The sequence below is a fragment of the Danio rerio genome, chromosome 21, assembly GCF_052040795.2.
Source record: "Danio rerio strain M-AB ecotype USA chromosome 21, GRCz13ab, whole genome shotgun sequence".
NCBI classification, from domain to species: domain Eukaryota; kingdom Metazoa; phylum Chordata; class Actinopteri; order Cypriniformes; family Danionidae; genus Danio; species Danio rerio.
In genome coordinates, this window is record NC_141041.1 from 39,201,412 (window position 1) to 39,213,762 (window position 12,351).

Here is a 12,351-nt window from a genome sequence, read left to right on the forward strand (position 1 = left end):
TGTCAAAGCAGGTTAATGTAGATGAAGTTCTGCGAAATTAATTCTACAACAGTTTCAAACTTCACTGAAAAACCTCGAGAGAAACCAGGCAGCCCAATTTCTCCTTGTTCGACTCCAAACATCTTGATTTGCAATTTGGTCACCGGAATTTATTATTATTATTATCATACGGTCATGGAATACCTAGAAAAGTCATGGAATTTTGACATGGCATTTTCCAGGCCTTAAACTTATGAATAAACATAAAAAGCTTCTTATAAATTAGCTTCTTATAAAAAAAAAGATATATATATATATATATATATATATATATAGCCTATTTTTACATTTAAAAGTAATAATTTAACAGTAATACATTTAAAAATGTTTGTTTAATATGGGTTGTATACTAGTATTCCACTATTTTACATAGACGGGCATAACCTTTGAGTTCTGAATAAGCCAAAAAGGCACAACCCACCTGTTTACTGTAGTAAAAAACACTTTCTATGTTCCAGTGCATTTTTTGTTTCCATGTATTAAATAAATAAACTGACACTCTTCTAATTAAACGACCTCTATCTATCTATCTATCTATCTATCTATCTATCTATCTATCTATCTATCTATCTATCTATCTATCTATCTATCTAATCTACACACACATTCATTCATTCATTTTCTTGTCAGCTTAGTCCTTTTATTAAAAAAGGGGTCGCCACAGTGGAATGAACCGCCAACTTATCCAGCAAGTTTTTACGCAGCGGATGCCCTTCCAGCCGCAACCCATCTCTGGGAAACATCCACACACACACTCATACACTTCGGACAATTTAGCTTACCCAATTCACCTGTACCACATGTCTTTGGACTGTGGGGGAGACCGGAGCATCCGGAGGAAACTCACGCGAAGGCAGCTGGGAGAACATGCAAACTCCACTGAAACGCTAACTGAGCCGAGGATCGAACCAGCGACTCAGCGACCTTCTTGCTGTGAGGCCACAGCACTACCTACTGCGCCACTGCCTTTTAATTTTTTGTTTTAAATGCGAAGCTTTTTTAATTTGACCAAATGATGTGGTCTTCACCCATATCATAAATTTTAACTACCCATTAATAACATTTATCATGTTTTTTAAAACAACAAATCGAATAACCAATGTCACGGTACTTTACATCTATTTAATTCATTTTATATTTTACTTTATCCACATTTTTATTAGTCCATTGAGGTACAGTCTGAACTTTATTTCTGAAGATTTTAATTAAATAACCGTTTTTAGACCATCCTAAACATGCTACATTCTTTCTACTTCCTATGCAGCAAACGTACAGCATGCACTTTGTTTCGTGTACAGTTCACGCTCGCACGTGCTTTGCCACAGAGCTTTTTTCTGTTTTGACAGCAATTCCCGCCTTGTTTTTGGAAAATGAGGAGTGGTTTATGCCTTTATCCAATGACGGCACACGAAATTTGAATATGCATGAGCTTTTAAACCAATCCACAGTAATGGAGGCCGTTTTAAATGCCTTCCGGGACTGACCAATCAGGCAGGTCTCGTAGTGAGCTAGCGCGAGGCTGTGTGGTTTTCCATAGAGGAAGCGTGAGGCCGTGTGATTGAGGAGAACAGACGACAGGACAAACATAAGAAGGTATCTTTCAAACGCTTGGTTTGAATCTATAGGTTGTGACCCAATATTTTCTTAAAAATATTAATTAATGTTTGTAAGCGCTTGTTTAATGTGTAAGTTATATTATATATATAAACCTCGTTTACGTTGACAATGTTTTAATTTGTTCTAAACTCTTTGATTTCTCTTTGTAGTTTACAGTTTTGCAAATCTGTATTTTATTTTTGTTATACCGCTGTCGATTGACAAAGTTTAGTGATATGTTTTTAAATGGTTGGTGATTTTAAAATATTAATCTGCATATATATAAAAAAACACGAGCTGGTAAATGGCCAGACATGTTGTTGAAAAATGCATAGTGTATTCTTAACTTTAAGTAATTGTTTCGTTTTATGTGCCCGCTGGTTATTAAGAGCTCTGAGTCTTTTAAGCGTGGACAGCCAATGCCAGTCATGGCTGGTTTTAACTCTTTGGTCTTTGTTACGTACGGGCTTGTATCAGGTGCTAATTTGCGAATCCTAGCATGGCGAAGAGTTGGCTCCTGAATATTTGAGTTTTTTTCTTTATATTTTGCCGTTGCTGCGTGAAAGTCCAGCAACGTAACTGAATATATATATTAACTATTTTTTTTCATAACGTTCGTGTAATTCATAATTCGCTCTCTGGCTCTTTAACGCCTCCCATGACGCCAACCAAACAAGGTTACATTGTAGGCCCGTATAGTAGCCAGGGGGGTTCAAGTGGTTCGAAAGACCCACCCCCCATTGACAAAGGTCCAGAATTTGTCCCATATATGATCTTGTCCTATTTTAACCGCTATTCCATCATAAATTGTGAAAATAACCCATCGATGAAGGCTTTAAGACCAAGTGGAATCCTCTGTTTTCTGTTGTTACTTTAGCTGATCAGTTTTAGACAATGCAAACAATTATTTTTTTTTTTTTATGAGTCAAACTTATATGCAAGAAAACATACGATCTGAGTAAAGTGGAGTCATCTTTTACTATCTACTGTCCTAAACCCTGCCGCTGTATTGTTGTTAAATAGAGAAAACCCAAGTAACTTATTCTGAACCTTGGACCTTGTTAATGAAACAAAAAATGAACAATAAAGCACCAAAGGCAGCCCATATTAAAGTTAATTTTAATGTTAATTAAGTTATTGTTATCCATGATTTTTCAATGTAGCATTTTTACAAGAGAAAAATCTAGAAAAATTGTGAAGCTCTACGTTTATTATTGTTTTTTTGTTTGTTTGTTTTTTTCATTCAAATGACCAAATTGTAACTATAAAATGTGTTGAATGTGCTGGCCAGATTGTTATATGCCTAATAAATGAACATAATCTACATAAAAAAAAAAAAAAATGAATCCTATTTTTTTAAATGATGTAATAAATTAGTATTTTATAGTATGTTTTGTTTTCAAAATCTTTAAGGAAATTTTTTGGTTCTGATGACCATCTGACAAGAGTGCTTAAAATATTACTAAAATTCAGTATTTAAACCTCATAATTAAAAAAATAAAACTGAATAAGGTCCACTTTAGGGAAAAAAGGAACCCCTCTTTCACCAGGCTGGCTACGGACCAGCAACCAATGAGTTATCAATGTACATGAGTGTACATTTAAAAAAAAAAACAAGATCTTGGTTCTTTTTTTGGTTTGGGGTAAGAAAACGGATAAATTGATTTTAAATTCATTATGTAAATGTAGGCGGTGCTGAAACACCCTTTTTTTTTCCTCTGATTGACCAACCAAATCTGAGCTTGTGACGTCACCCTCAAAATACAACTCCTTTGTGGATCAACACCCAGGCTTTTAATTATTGTTATTATTATTGAATTTTATACAAACATTTTTTTTTAAATAATAATAATAATAATGGATATATATTTATTTATTTATTTATTTATTTAATTTTTTCTTTTCTTGCTGCTCTGCACCTGATGCTGAGCAAAAATGACTATTCCCAAGCACCTGGTTTGCATGATTGTTTCAGAGCTACTGTAGACCTAAATAACAATAATTATAATAAAAATAACTTGGGTTAATAATAATTAAAATTGTTTACTTAGTGTTTTTATTGTTTAGCTTTTTATTAGTTGTTTGCAATACCAGAATAAGAACACATTGGGCCATGGGCCTATAACAAAGCGTACCATTTGTTTATATTTTATTATTATTTTGAGGGCGACATCACAAGATTAGATTTGGTTGGCCAAGCAGAGAAAAATGGGCATTTCAGCACCACTTATTGAATTTTAAAGTCATTTATCTGTTTTACTACCCTAAACCAAAAAAAGAAAATAGAACCAAAATCTCTTTTTTTTTCTTAGTTCATGCAAAAGAAAAACCGAAAAATGGCAGTTTTCCTTTTTTTTTTTTTTTTTTTAAACTTTTATGGAATGGACGGAAGAGCCTGATTTTTAAAGTACTCTTGTATTGATTTGATCTCAATCTTATTTTGAAAGTCGCAGTTTAAAACGAAGTTCATTTTATAATAATATTCTGTTGTCAGTGTAAGCTTTGTACCATTACAAAACCATTAGTTTATGCTTTTACAATGTCAGCAAGTGTGTATTAAACATTAATTCAAAGCATACAATATTATGGACCAATCGGTAGCAATCAGAGAATTCCAAAAGAATTCAGCACTGGTCACAACCCATAAAGCAAAGAAAAGTGTTAGTCTCTTTCTATGCTTATTATAGACTTATGGACTTATTTTAAAAATTCTGTTAACTGCATGTTATGATAATTATGCTATACATTTGCATGTTATGATAGTTATGCATGGTATCTTATTTGCATTGTAAAATGTCTTTACATATTGTACATAATATTAATTAAAAGAAAACTGTTGCATATTTTGGTATAAAACATTTTTATGCAATTCTAGGTGTGGGAATATTTTAGTGGCTTTGTAATAATGGCTAAGGGTGATCCAGGGAAACCCAAGGGCAAGATGTCTGCCTATGCCTACTTTGTCAAGACATGTCGTGAAGAGCACAACAAGAAGAACCCTGGTGTTACGGTTAACTTCTCAGAATTTTCCAAGAAGTGCTCTGAGAGATGGAAAGTAAGTAGATTTATTATCTGGTGTTGTCTATATCCTAAAACCAAATAAAACATCTTCTAAAACCCTTATTTGTTGCAGACCATGTCTCCGAAAGAGAAGACTAAATTTGAAGACCTGGCCAAACAGGACAAGGCTCGTTATGATCAGGAAATGATGCACTACAATCCAGGAAAGAAAGGTCGGAAGCAGAAGAAAGACCCTAATGCTCCAAGGCGGCCACCGTATGTCTTTAGTCTTTAGTACTTTTCGTCTGTCTTTCTGTCTGTCTGTATGTCTCTCTGTCTCAGTGAATCTGGATTATGGCTGGGGCGGGGCAGCAATTCAAGTGATTTTTTTCAAGTGCATTTTGTCAGTAAAGCTGGTTCTAATAAATTGATTTATTCAGACAATATGGGCATGGAGATATGGGTAGTGTGATAATAGCTGCAATGAGTTCAATCCGTGCTACAGTTTTTTTTTATTCCTGGTTAAATTATTGAGACTCTCTATGTGCAAAATTGCTCGACAGGTTGTTTCTGTTTGTTGTGAGGAATCATTTCAGAACGTAGGATAGTGAAAGTGTCTTGGGTGGATGACGTCAAACTTTCTGGGTGTTTTCTTTTGTGTTTGGCGCATCTTCATTGTCATTCGGTCTGACTTTGACAGCTGAGATCTTACAATGTGAAAGGAGCCATGTTCTTGCAGTCTGACATGCTACAATTGTTCGAGTTAAACAAAAAATGGAGTCGTGTGAGCCTGCCTTTGACCAAAAAGTAAGCTTATGCTGAGTTCAGACTGCATGATTTTAGCCCTGAATTTGACTCTCTGACAGGTTTTGAGAAATTGCTGACAAATGCATGAAATCAGAGGCAAATCGGTGCTCGTTCATGTGAGTAACTATCACAGTGTGAACTATTAAAGATGTGATCATAGAGAATCGCTGATGAGGCATGACTTAAAATCATGCTGTGAAATGTGTTCTGATTGAAAATAACATTGGTGATTACCTATAGCTAGGCCCACATGGATTCTGCATGCTCAGAAATCCATAGACGTTTAGCCCATCATTCAGTTTATATATTTACTTGTGTAGATGTGTGTAAATTTATATTTATTAGGGATGTCAAAAATAATCGTTTTTTCGGTGCGATGCAGAAGCGGACAATTCGGTATCGGTTCATTAATAATCATAACCGGTTATTACTGACGTCATTTACCTCAAATGCGCTCTGTCGCGAGGGTGGCGATCGCGAGTATTTACAGCGCTTTAACTACTTAAAACTCATAAACTGTGCACAATTTCACTGTGTGTTTGCTGGATCAGTCTTTCACTGACATATACAACAATAGCCCCTATTTCACTGAGATCGAGAGAATGAAAGTAGCCTACTCCATTTTTCTCTCTCTCTCTCTTTCTCTCTCTTTCTCACACACACACAGTGGCCCATTTGACCTGCTGGCGTGGCTTTTCTTCTCTTCTCGGCTGTTTTACAGCGTTACTTTTTGCATCCAGAAACGAGCACGTGTCTGCAGAGTTTTCTCAGCTGTGAGATTGCCGCTGCCGCCTGCTGCTTATCAGCATCACTCATCTATGAAGAACGCAGCGCGCAAGAGCCAATCGCAACCGTTTTTTTTTTTTTGAGGGTGTGACCAATCAAAGGGGTGTAAGAGAACTAGACAAGGATCAGAAATTGAGCTGGATATTTATATTTGTTTATTATTTGCTAAATGCTCGTTTTGTTTAAAGTTACAGTTTATGTATCTGACTGTTTGTATTAAATGACAAAATTGTATTACTAATAGTACATTTGTAGTGTAGGTTCACACCTCTAATATTTATACAGTTTTTTAAATAAATTTTTGTAATTTTGTTGTGATTTATAATAGTAATATTAAAATGTTGATTTTATTTATTCACTACACAGTTTATAAAGTAATATTTTTCTGTCTTTCAGTAATTGTTTTTATATGAGAGACTTGCTTTGCTTACTAAATAAGTACATCGAATTGAATTTGCATTGTAAACATAATATAAAAGTTAAATTATTTTATATAATAAGTTTTTAATTAAGATTCTCCTAAATTCATTCCACAAATCTGCAGAATTTTTTTTATTATTTTTTTTTTTACAAAACTCTCAGCAGAAATGGCAAAAAATGTCTGCAGATTCTATCTGGCTCTACCTAAAGCCAATGAGAGAGCAGCATCTGCTAGTATAGGTATCTGAAGGCCAGTTTTTCTATTTAGACCCAAAAAATGGAGGAAAGACTAGTGAAAATTTTGCAGGAGCACCCGTGTCTGTTTGACATGTCATACAACCAATACCACAATCTGGTCGAAAAACAAACAAACTGCTAAATCCTTTCAAAACCCAGATGAGCAAAATAAATGCATTTCCTACCCAACTAAAGGCTTCTTTCTCATTATGTAGTTAATAATGTAGCCTATACTATGTGACCTTGTGTTGTTTCCATGCCACTTCTCACATGTGTTTGGTTGTGAGATGTAGTTTGCGGACCGAAACAAATTTGTTAGCAACTCTTCTTATTGTAAAGTCATGGAATGTAAAAAAACCTGTCACTGAGCAATCTTGCAGTTTACACACCTAAGCGACTGAATGCTACCCCAGATAGTCATGCAGTGTAAAAACATCTGTGATGTCAATATTTTGAAAATCATGCAGTCTGATCTTGGCATTAGTAACACAGCACATGTAATAGTTTAAAACTAATGTTAACCTATGAATATAAACTATTTTAAATGCCTTTGAAAAAATATATTTTAAGATCACAGCTAAAAAGTCTATGTGCCATTGGTCACACTTAAGTTGATCCATTGAATATTGCCCAGAACTAGATCTCAATAAACTATTGGGCATATGGCTTAATAGACTTTAATGTCATGACCAGGGGCCTCATGTACGAAGACTTGCGTGGAAATCATACTAAAACATTGCGTACGCACAAAGCTGTAAATGTGCGTACGCAGAAAAAAAATGTATGAAACACTGCGTACGCCGAATCTCACGCATATTCTTTTGTACATCTGAATGAACGTGAAACTGAGCGCAACATGCACGAGCACAAAACCCCTCCATGCCTCCTCCCCTGTATGAATATGCTAATGACTCTACTTTAGCAAAACCCAACAAAAAAGCTAAGGCAAAAGCAAACAAGAAGAGAAACTTTGAACAGAATGTGAATTGGAGGTGCTCCTTTCGGAGGTAGACCGGAGAAAAGCGGTGTTATTTGCAAATTTGTCCTCCGGAATTAACAACAACAGAAAAAAATAGAGTGGGAGAGTTTAGCTGATGCGGTTAACACAGTTGGGTCTGAACATCACTGAGTGAATTAAAAAGACATAGTGTGATTTCTAGGTGTAAAATGTTGCAGTACCCTTAACAGTCTCAGTGGCGCAGCTCGAAAAACGCATGTCATTGTGTTTTGACACGTTCGGGCATGAACTCGGTTCGAATACAGCGTCTGATAAAGTCATTCTTTTTTTTCCCCCCGCTACATATCAGATTTTGCCAACTATTTATCACGAGAAAGACAAGTAGGAATCATTAATAAGTCTGTGCATCATATTTTATTTGCACATTTATTGAATGGAAATGTTTCTGATTCACGCATGCAAATTCATCTTCAGATAGTGTCTTTAAAGAAATGTGCGTGCAGTAGATAGCTCAGATTACATTGGGAAAACAGGCGACCGCTGCAAATTGCGCTTTTAATGTTTGGCTGGTCAACTGTATGGTATGGAAACCTTATATACCTGCTAGATGAACCTGTCTCATACAGCTGCCATTGCAAGGCTCAAAGACACTTTGTAGAGAGCAATTTAACAAAACTGCCTCTAGGAGTCGTCAATGGAAATAAAACAGATATGCACAAAAAATGTGGGTACGCCAGCCATAAAGCTGGCGTGGAGCTGCGCACATTCCCACATTCAGTTCATCGTTAGTAAATCCAAACGTGGGCGATTCTCTGAGCGTGAAACCTGGCGTACGCAAAGTTTTTGTGCATACGCAGTGTTGAAACATGAGGCCCCAGGACTTTGAACTTGATTTAGTATTTTAAAAAGGTAGCCAGTTCAGCGTTGCAAGGCTTGGAGTGGTCTTCACACTTATGTCAGGAGTCTAGCAGTAACATTGTGGACTAGTTGCAGTGATTCAAATTATTGATCCAAAAGTAGAGTGAGCTACAGTAGTATAAAAGAGAAGTTATCAGTGCATGAATCCACTGAAAGCTAGGCACTGAAGCTAGGCAGGGCTGTGTCTGGTAAGTACCTGGATGAGAGACCACATGGGAAAGCTAGTTTGCTGCTGGAAGTGGTGTTAGTGAGACTAGCAGGGGGTGCTTAACCTGCGGTCTGTGAGGGTCGTAATACCCCAGCATATTGTAAGGAACTCTATACTGCTCTGTGCAGAGAGTTTAACACCTTCTGTTTTCGGTCTCAAGCCTTCTATTTTATCACTAAAAATGAATCGCTACTAATTTGCAGTTCAAAATCTAGGATTATGATTTTTTTTTCATCAGTTTGCAGAAGCTCAGCCCTGACAGATTTTAGAGCCATCCTAGAGCTGGACATACCATCGTTGTACGCAATTCTAAAGACTTCTAAATTATTATTATTATATTTTTTTTCTATTTACGTTCCAGGGCACAGGTTGCTGTTTTGAGAGTGCAGTGTAGTTTTATTCTCTCTATCCTTTTTAAATTTGAGGGGTGCCACAGTATTTAGTGTGCTAGTAAAGATGGTGTGCATACTGCTAGTTACTACATTAAGGTCATTTGTGTTTACAGGTGCATTTTGAAATGGAGAAGGATCAGGCAAGTTATTTATGAATTTATCTTTAGTGGACTGAACGATTGTTCTACCAGGGTGGTAGATCTGTGCGGATCTGCTAATTTCAGGCAAACACTGCTTGATATAAGAAGCCACTACCTCTTACTATACATCACTTTGTGGTATGTCTACTTCAATGACCTCAATTCCATGAGACAAAATTAGATCTAGTGTATGCTTTAAGCGATAGATTAGACCAACAACATTTTGCTTTATCCCAAATGAATGCAAGACTATGAACGCGAGGCCTAATGTATCATTGGTGTTGTTAAAGTCTCCTGCAACTAGTATTTTGAGTTGACCAAAAGATAGTTGTCATTTAATACTTTAAGAGCCGTTTCAGTTTATTGCTGCCCTCTAAAACCTGAATCAAGGGCTTTGTTGATTTACAGCAGTCCAATACTCTAAGTTTTGTAGTTGGAGTAGTGTCAGGTGGCTATAGACTATTATGGCCAAACTTTCTTGGATTAAAGTATAAACTGAGGAGTGAAACAAGTCAAGCGGCACTTTAAGACTGCAAGCTGAAATGCTGTCTTCAAAATCTTTCAATTTTATAGAAGGATAATGACTGCTTGAAATAAATCCTTCTCTGAGATGATTCTGTAGTCATGTGATTAAATGTCATTGAATATAAAGCAATTAAATCATGTCACTAGGGATTTCCTTAGTGTCTTCATGGGAGTTTGGAGTTTCTGCAGGAGAGTGCCCTCTCAATTATGTTTTCCTCACAAGATGTGCATGACGTGCAGCTTTGCTCCATTAAATTTTGATTAATTGCTCAGCCTTTTAATATTGTTGCCTTGTTGCTTTTTAGGTCTGGATTTTTCCTGTTCTGTGCAGAGCAGAGGCCAATTATCAAGGCTCAGAACCCCAGCCTTGGCATTGGAGATGTAGCCAAGAAACTGGGAGGGATGTGGAACAACCTGTCTGATTCTGAGAAGCAGCCCTTCCTATCAAATGCTGACAAACTGAAGGACAAGTATCAGAAGGTGGTGAATGCATTAATAAAAGTCTCTCTGAAAAATCTCATGTGCTCCCATTAGTCTTCACATAACATATTAAAATCTGAATATTACTGCTTTCACAGTATTTTATTAAATTACATTTATTTATTTTTTTTAAATGTGGCTATTCATAGCATAAGACTTTGGTTAATTTTACGTTGTTTTGGTTTCTCAGGATATGGCGTTTTACAGAAAAAAGGGAAGTGGAGGCTCATCGTCTGCCAAATCTGAACCAAAGGATGACGACGACGACGATGATGAGGAAGAAGAGGATGACGACGACGATGATGATGAGGATGATGACTAAATGACTGGTTTCTCCTAATTGGGCAGTAAGGTGTTTGATCACTTAAGTCTGGGTCTAAAAGGTCTTTTTGTCAAGGCTGCTATACACTGATAATCAGTAAAAGAGCCCAATGCTTGCAAGCTCTGTCTTCAGACAACCTCTCTCAATGGTGGGTTTGCTGGTGGACCTGTTACAGCTTGCTATTAAACTGTTGGTAAGAGCATAATGTTTCCACACTGTTGAACAAAAAGTATTAGCAGTACAAACTTTTTTAAAGTATTTAAGTGGTGTCTAAATATGGCTGTTAAACTTAACAAAAAAAAAAAATCTTTCTGTAACTTTGTGTTGTTGGAAGGATGTTCATTATATGCAAAATTATTATTATTTCTTGAGTGATTAAGTTGAGTGAATTTTATGTTTGCAAAGTCTAGTGACTTTATCAACTTAAACCAGAGGCAAGTGATCAAATGTTTAGGGGACATGAGCTATTATTTGCTCCTTCAGTTGTTTGATGTTGTGTGTCAATGATACTGTGATTTGAAATAAACATGGCATTTTTAGATGTTAAATGTTTTTTTTTATGCATTTCTCATGCATAAAGTAGCATTTAAATATTTGGAGTATTTGTCAGTTAATAAAAGGATACATGTAGCTATTATATGGTTTTTGTTTTTAAATTCAATTTGTATTCTTGATTTAATTGCAGTGAAATGATTATTACCGTGCAGTGACTGTAAAAAGCCACTAGATGCCAATGCAGGGTAAGAATTGCAAACTCTTTCAATAACCAAATTGTAACTTGAAGCTGTAAAAAATACCATTGAAAGTCTTTTAAAAAACGCTTGCTTCAATTTTTTTAAATTGTGTGAAAATGAAAGGGATCGTAGACCCGGGAATGAAAATTCTGGCCCTGAAGTGTTTATAAACCTTTGAGGATTTTCCTTTATTTCCCAAGATATTTTGAAAAAAAAATGCTATTGGTGGTCCAGAGATATCCAATGTTGTTGTTGTTTTTTTTTTAATCTTTACTTCTATAGCACTTTTATTATTTAGATTGTGCTGAAGCAGCTTAACATAAATGAAGTTCTAGTGAATAGAAACTGCTTCAGTTTAGTTGTCAGAGTTGTAATGTACACTACTCGCAATAAGTTAGGGATATTGTGAGAGACTCCGTGAATGTCATACGTATGGTGTGTGTTTAAAGGTGTAGGTGAATGTCTTTAGAAAGATTTTGTTGTGCTGATTGAAAGTCTCCGCACATTCAAATACTATTGACTAAAGTAAATTATCAAAATCTGTTTTTTGTTGTTTTTTTTTTATATTCTGGGTGAGGCATAAGACAAAAAAAAGTTAATTCAATTAAATATTGTCGGGCTGACATTACCCATAATTCTGATAAGTAGCTCAAACAGTCTGTCAGCAAATGTTGATTTAGAAAAACTGCGCACCTGTTCATTTGGCCCATGGACACAAGTGACAGAGCTAAAAACAAATGCTCAATCAAAACTTTTAAAAATCCTGAATCAATATTGGGGTTACTTTTG

The 12,351-nt window shown here is 35.7% G+C and overlaps 1 protein-coding gene across 1 annotated transcript; it reads left to right on the forward strand.

Annotated features, from left to right (window-relative positions):
* Window positions 1-1,528: 1,528 nt before the first annotated feature.
* hmgb3b (high mobility group box 3b) lies at window positions 1,529-11,465 on the forward strand. The gene is given in 5 exon segments (NM_001017769.1): window positions 1,529-1,632; window positions 4,511-4,690; window positions 4,769-4,911; window positions 10,332-10,506; window positions 10,697-11,465. Coding segments are annotated over 4 exon segments (600 nt in total). The 5' UTR covers window positions 1,529-1,632; window positions 4,511-4,540; the 3' UTR covers window positions 10,829-11,465.
* Window positions 11,466-12,351: the final 886 nt, after the last annotated feature.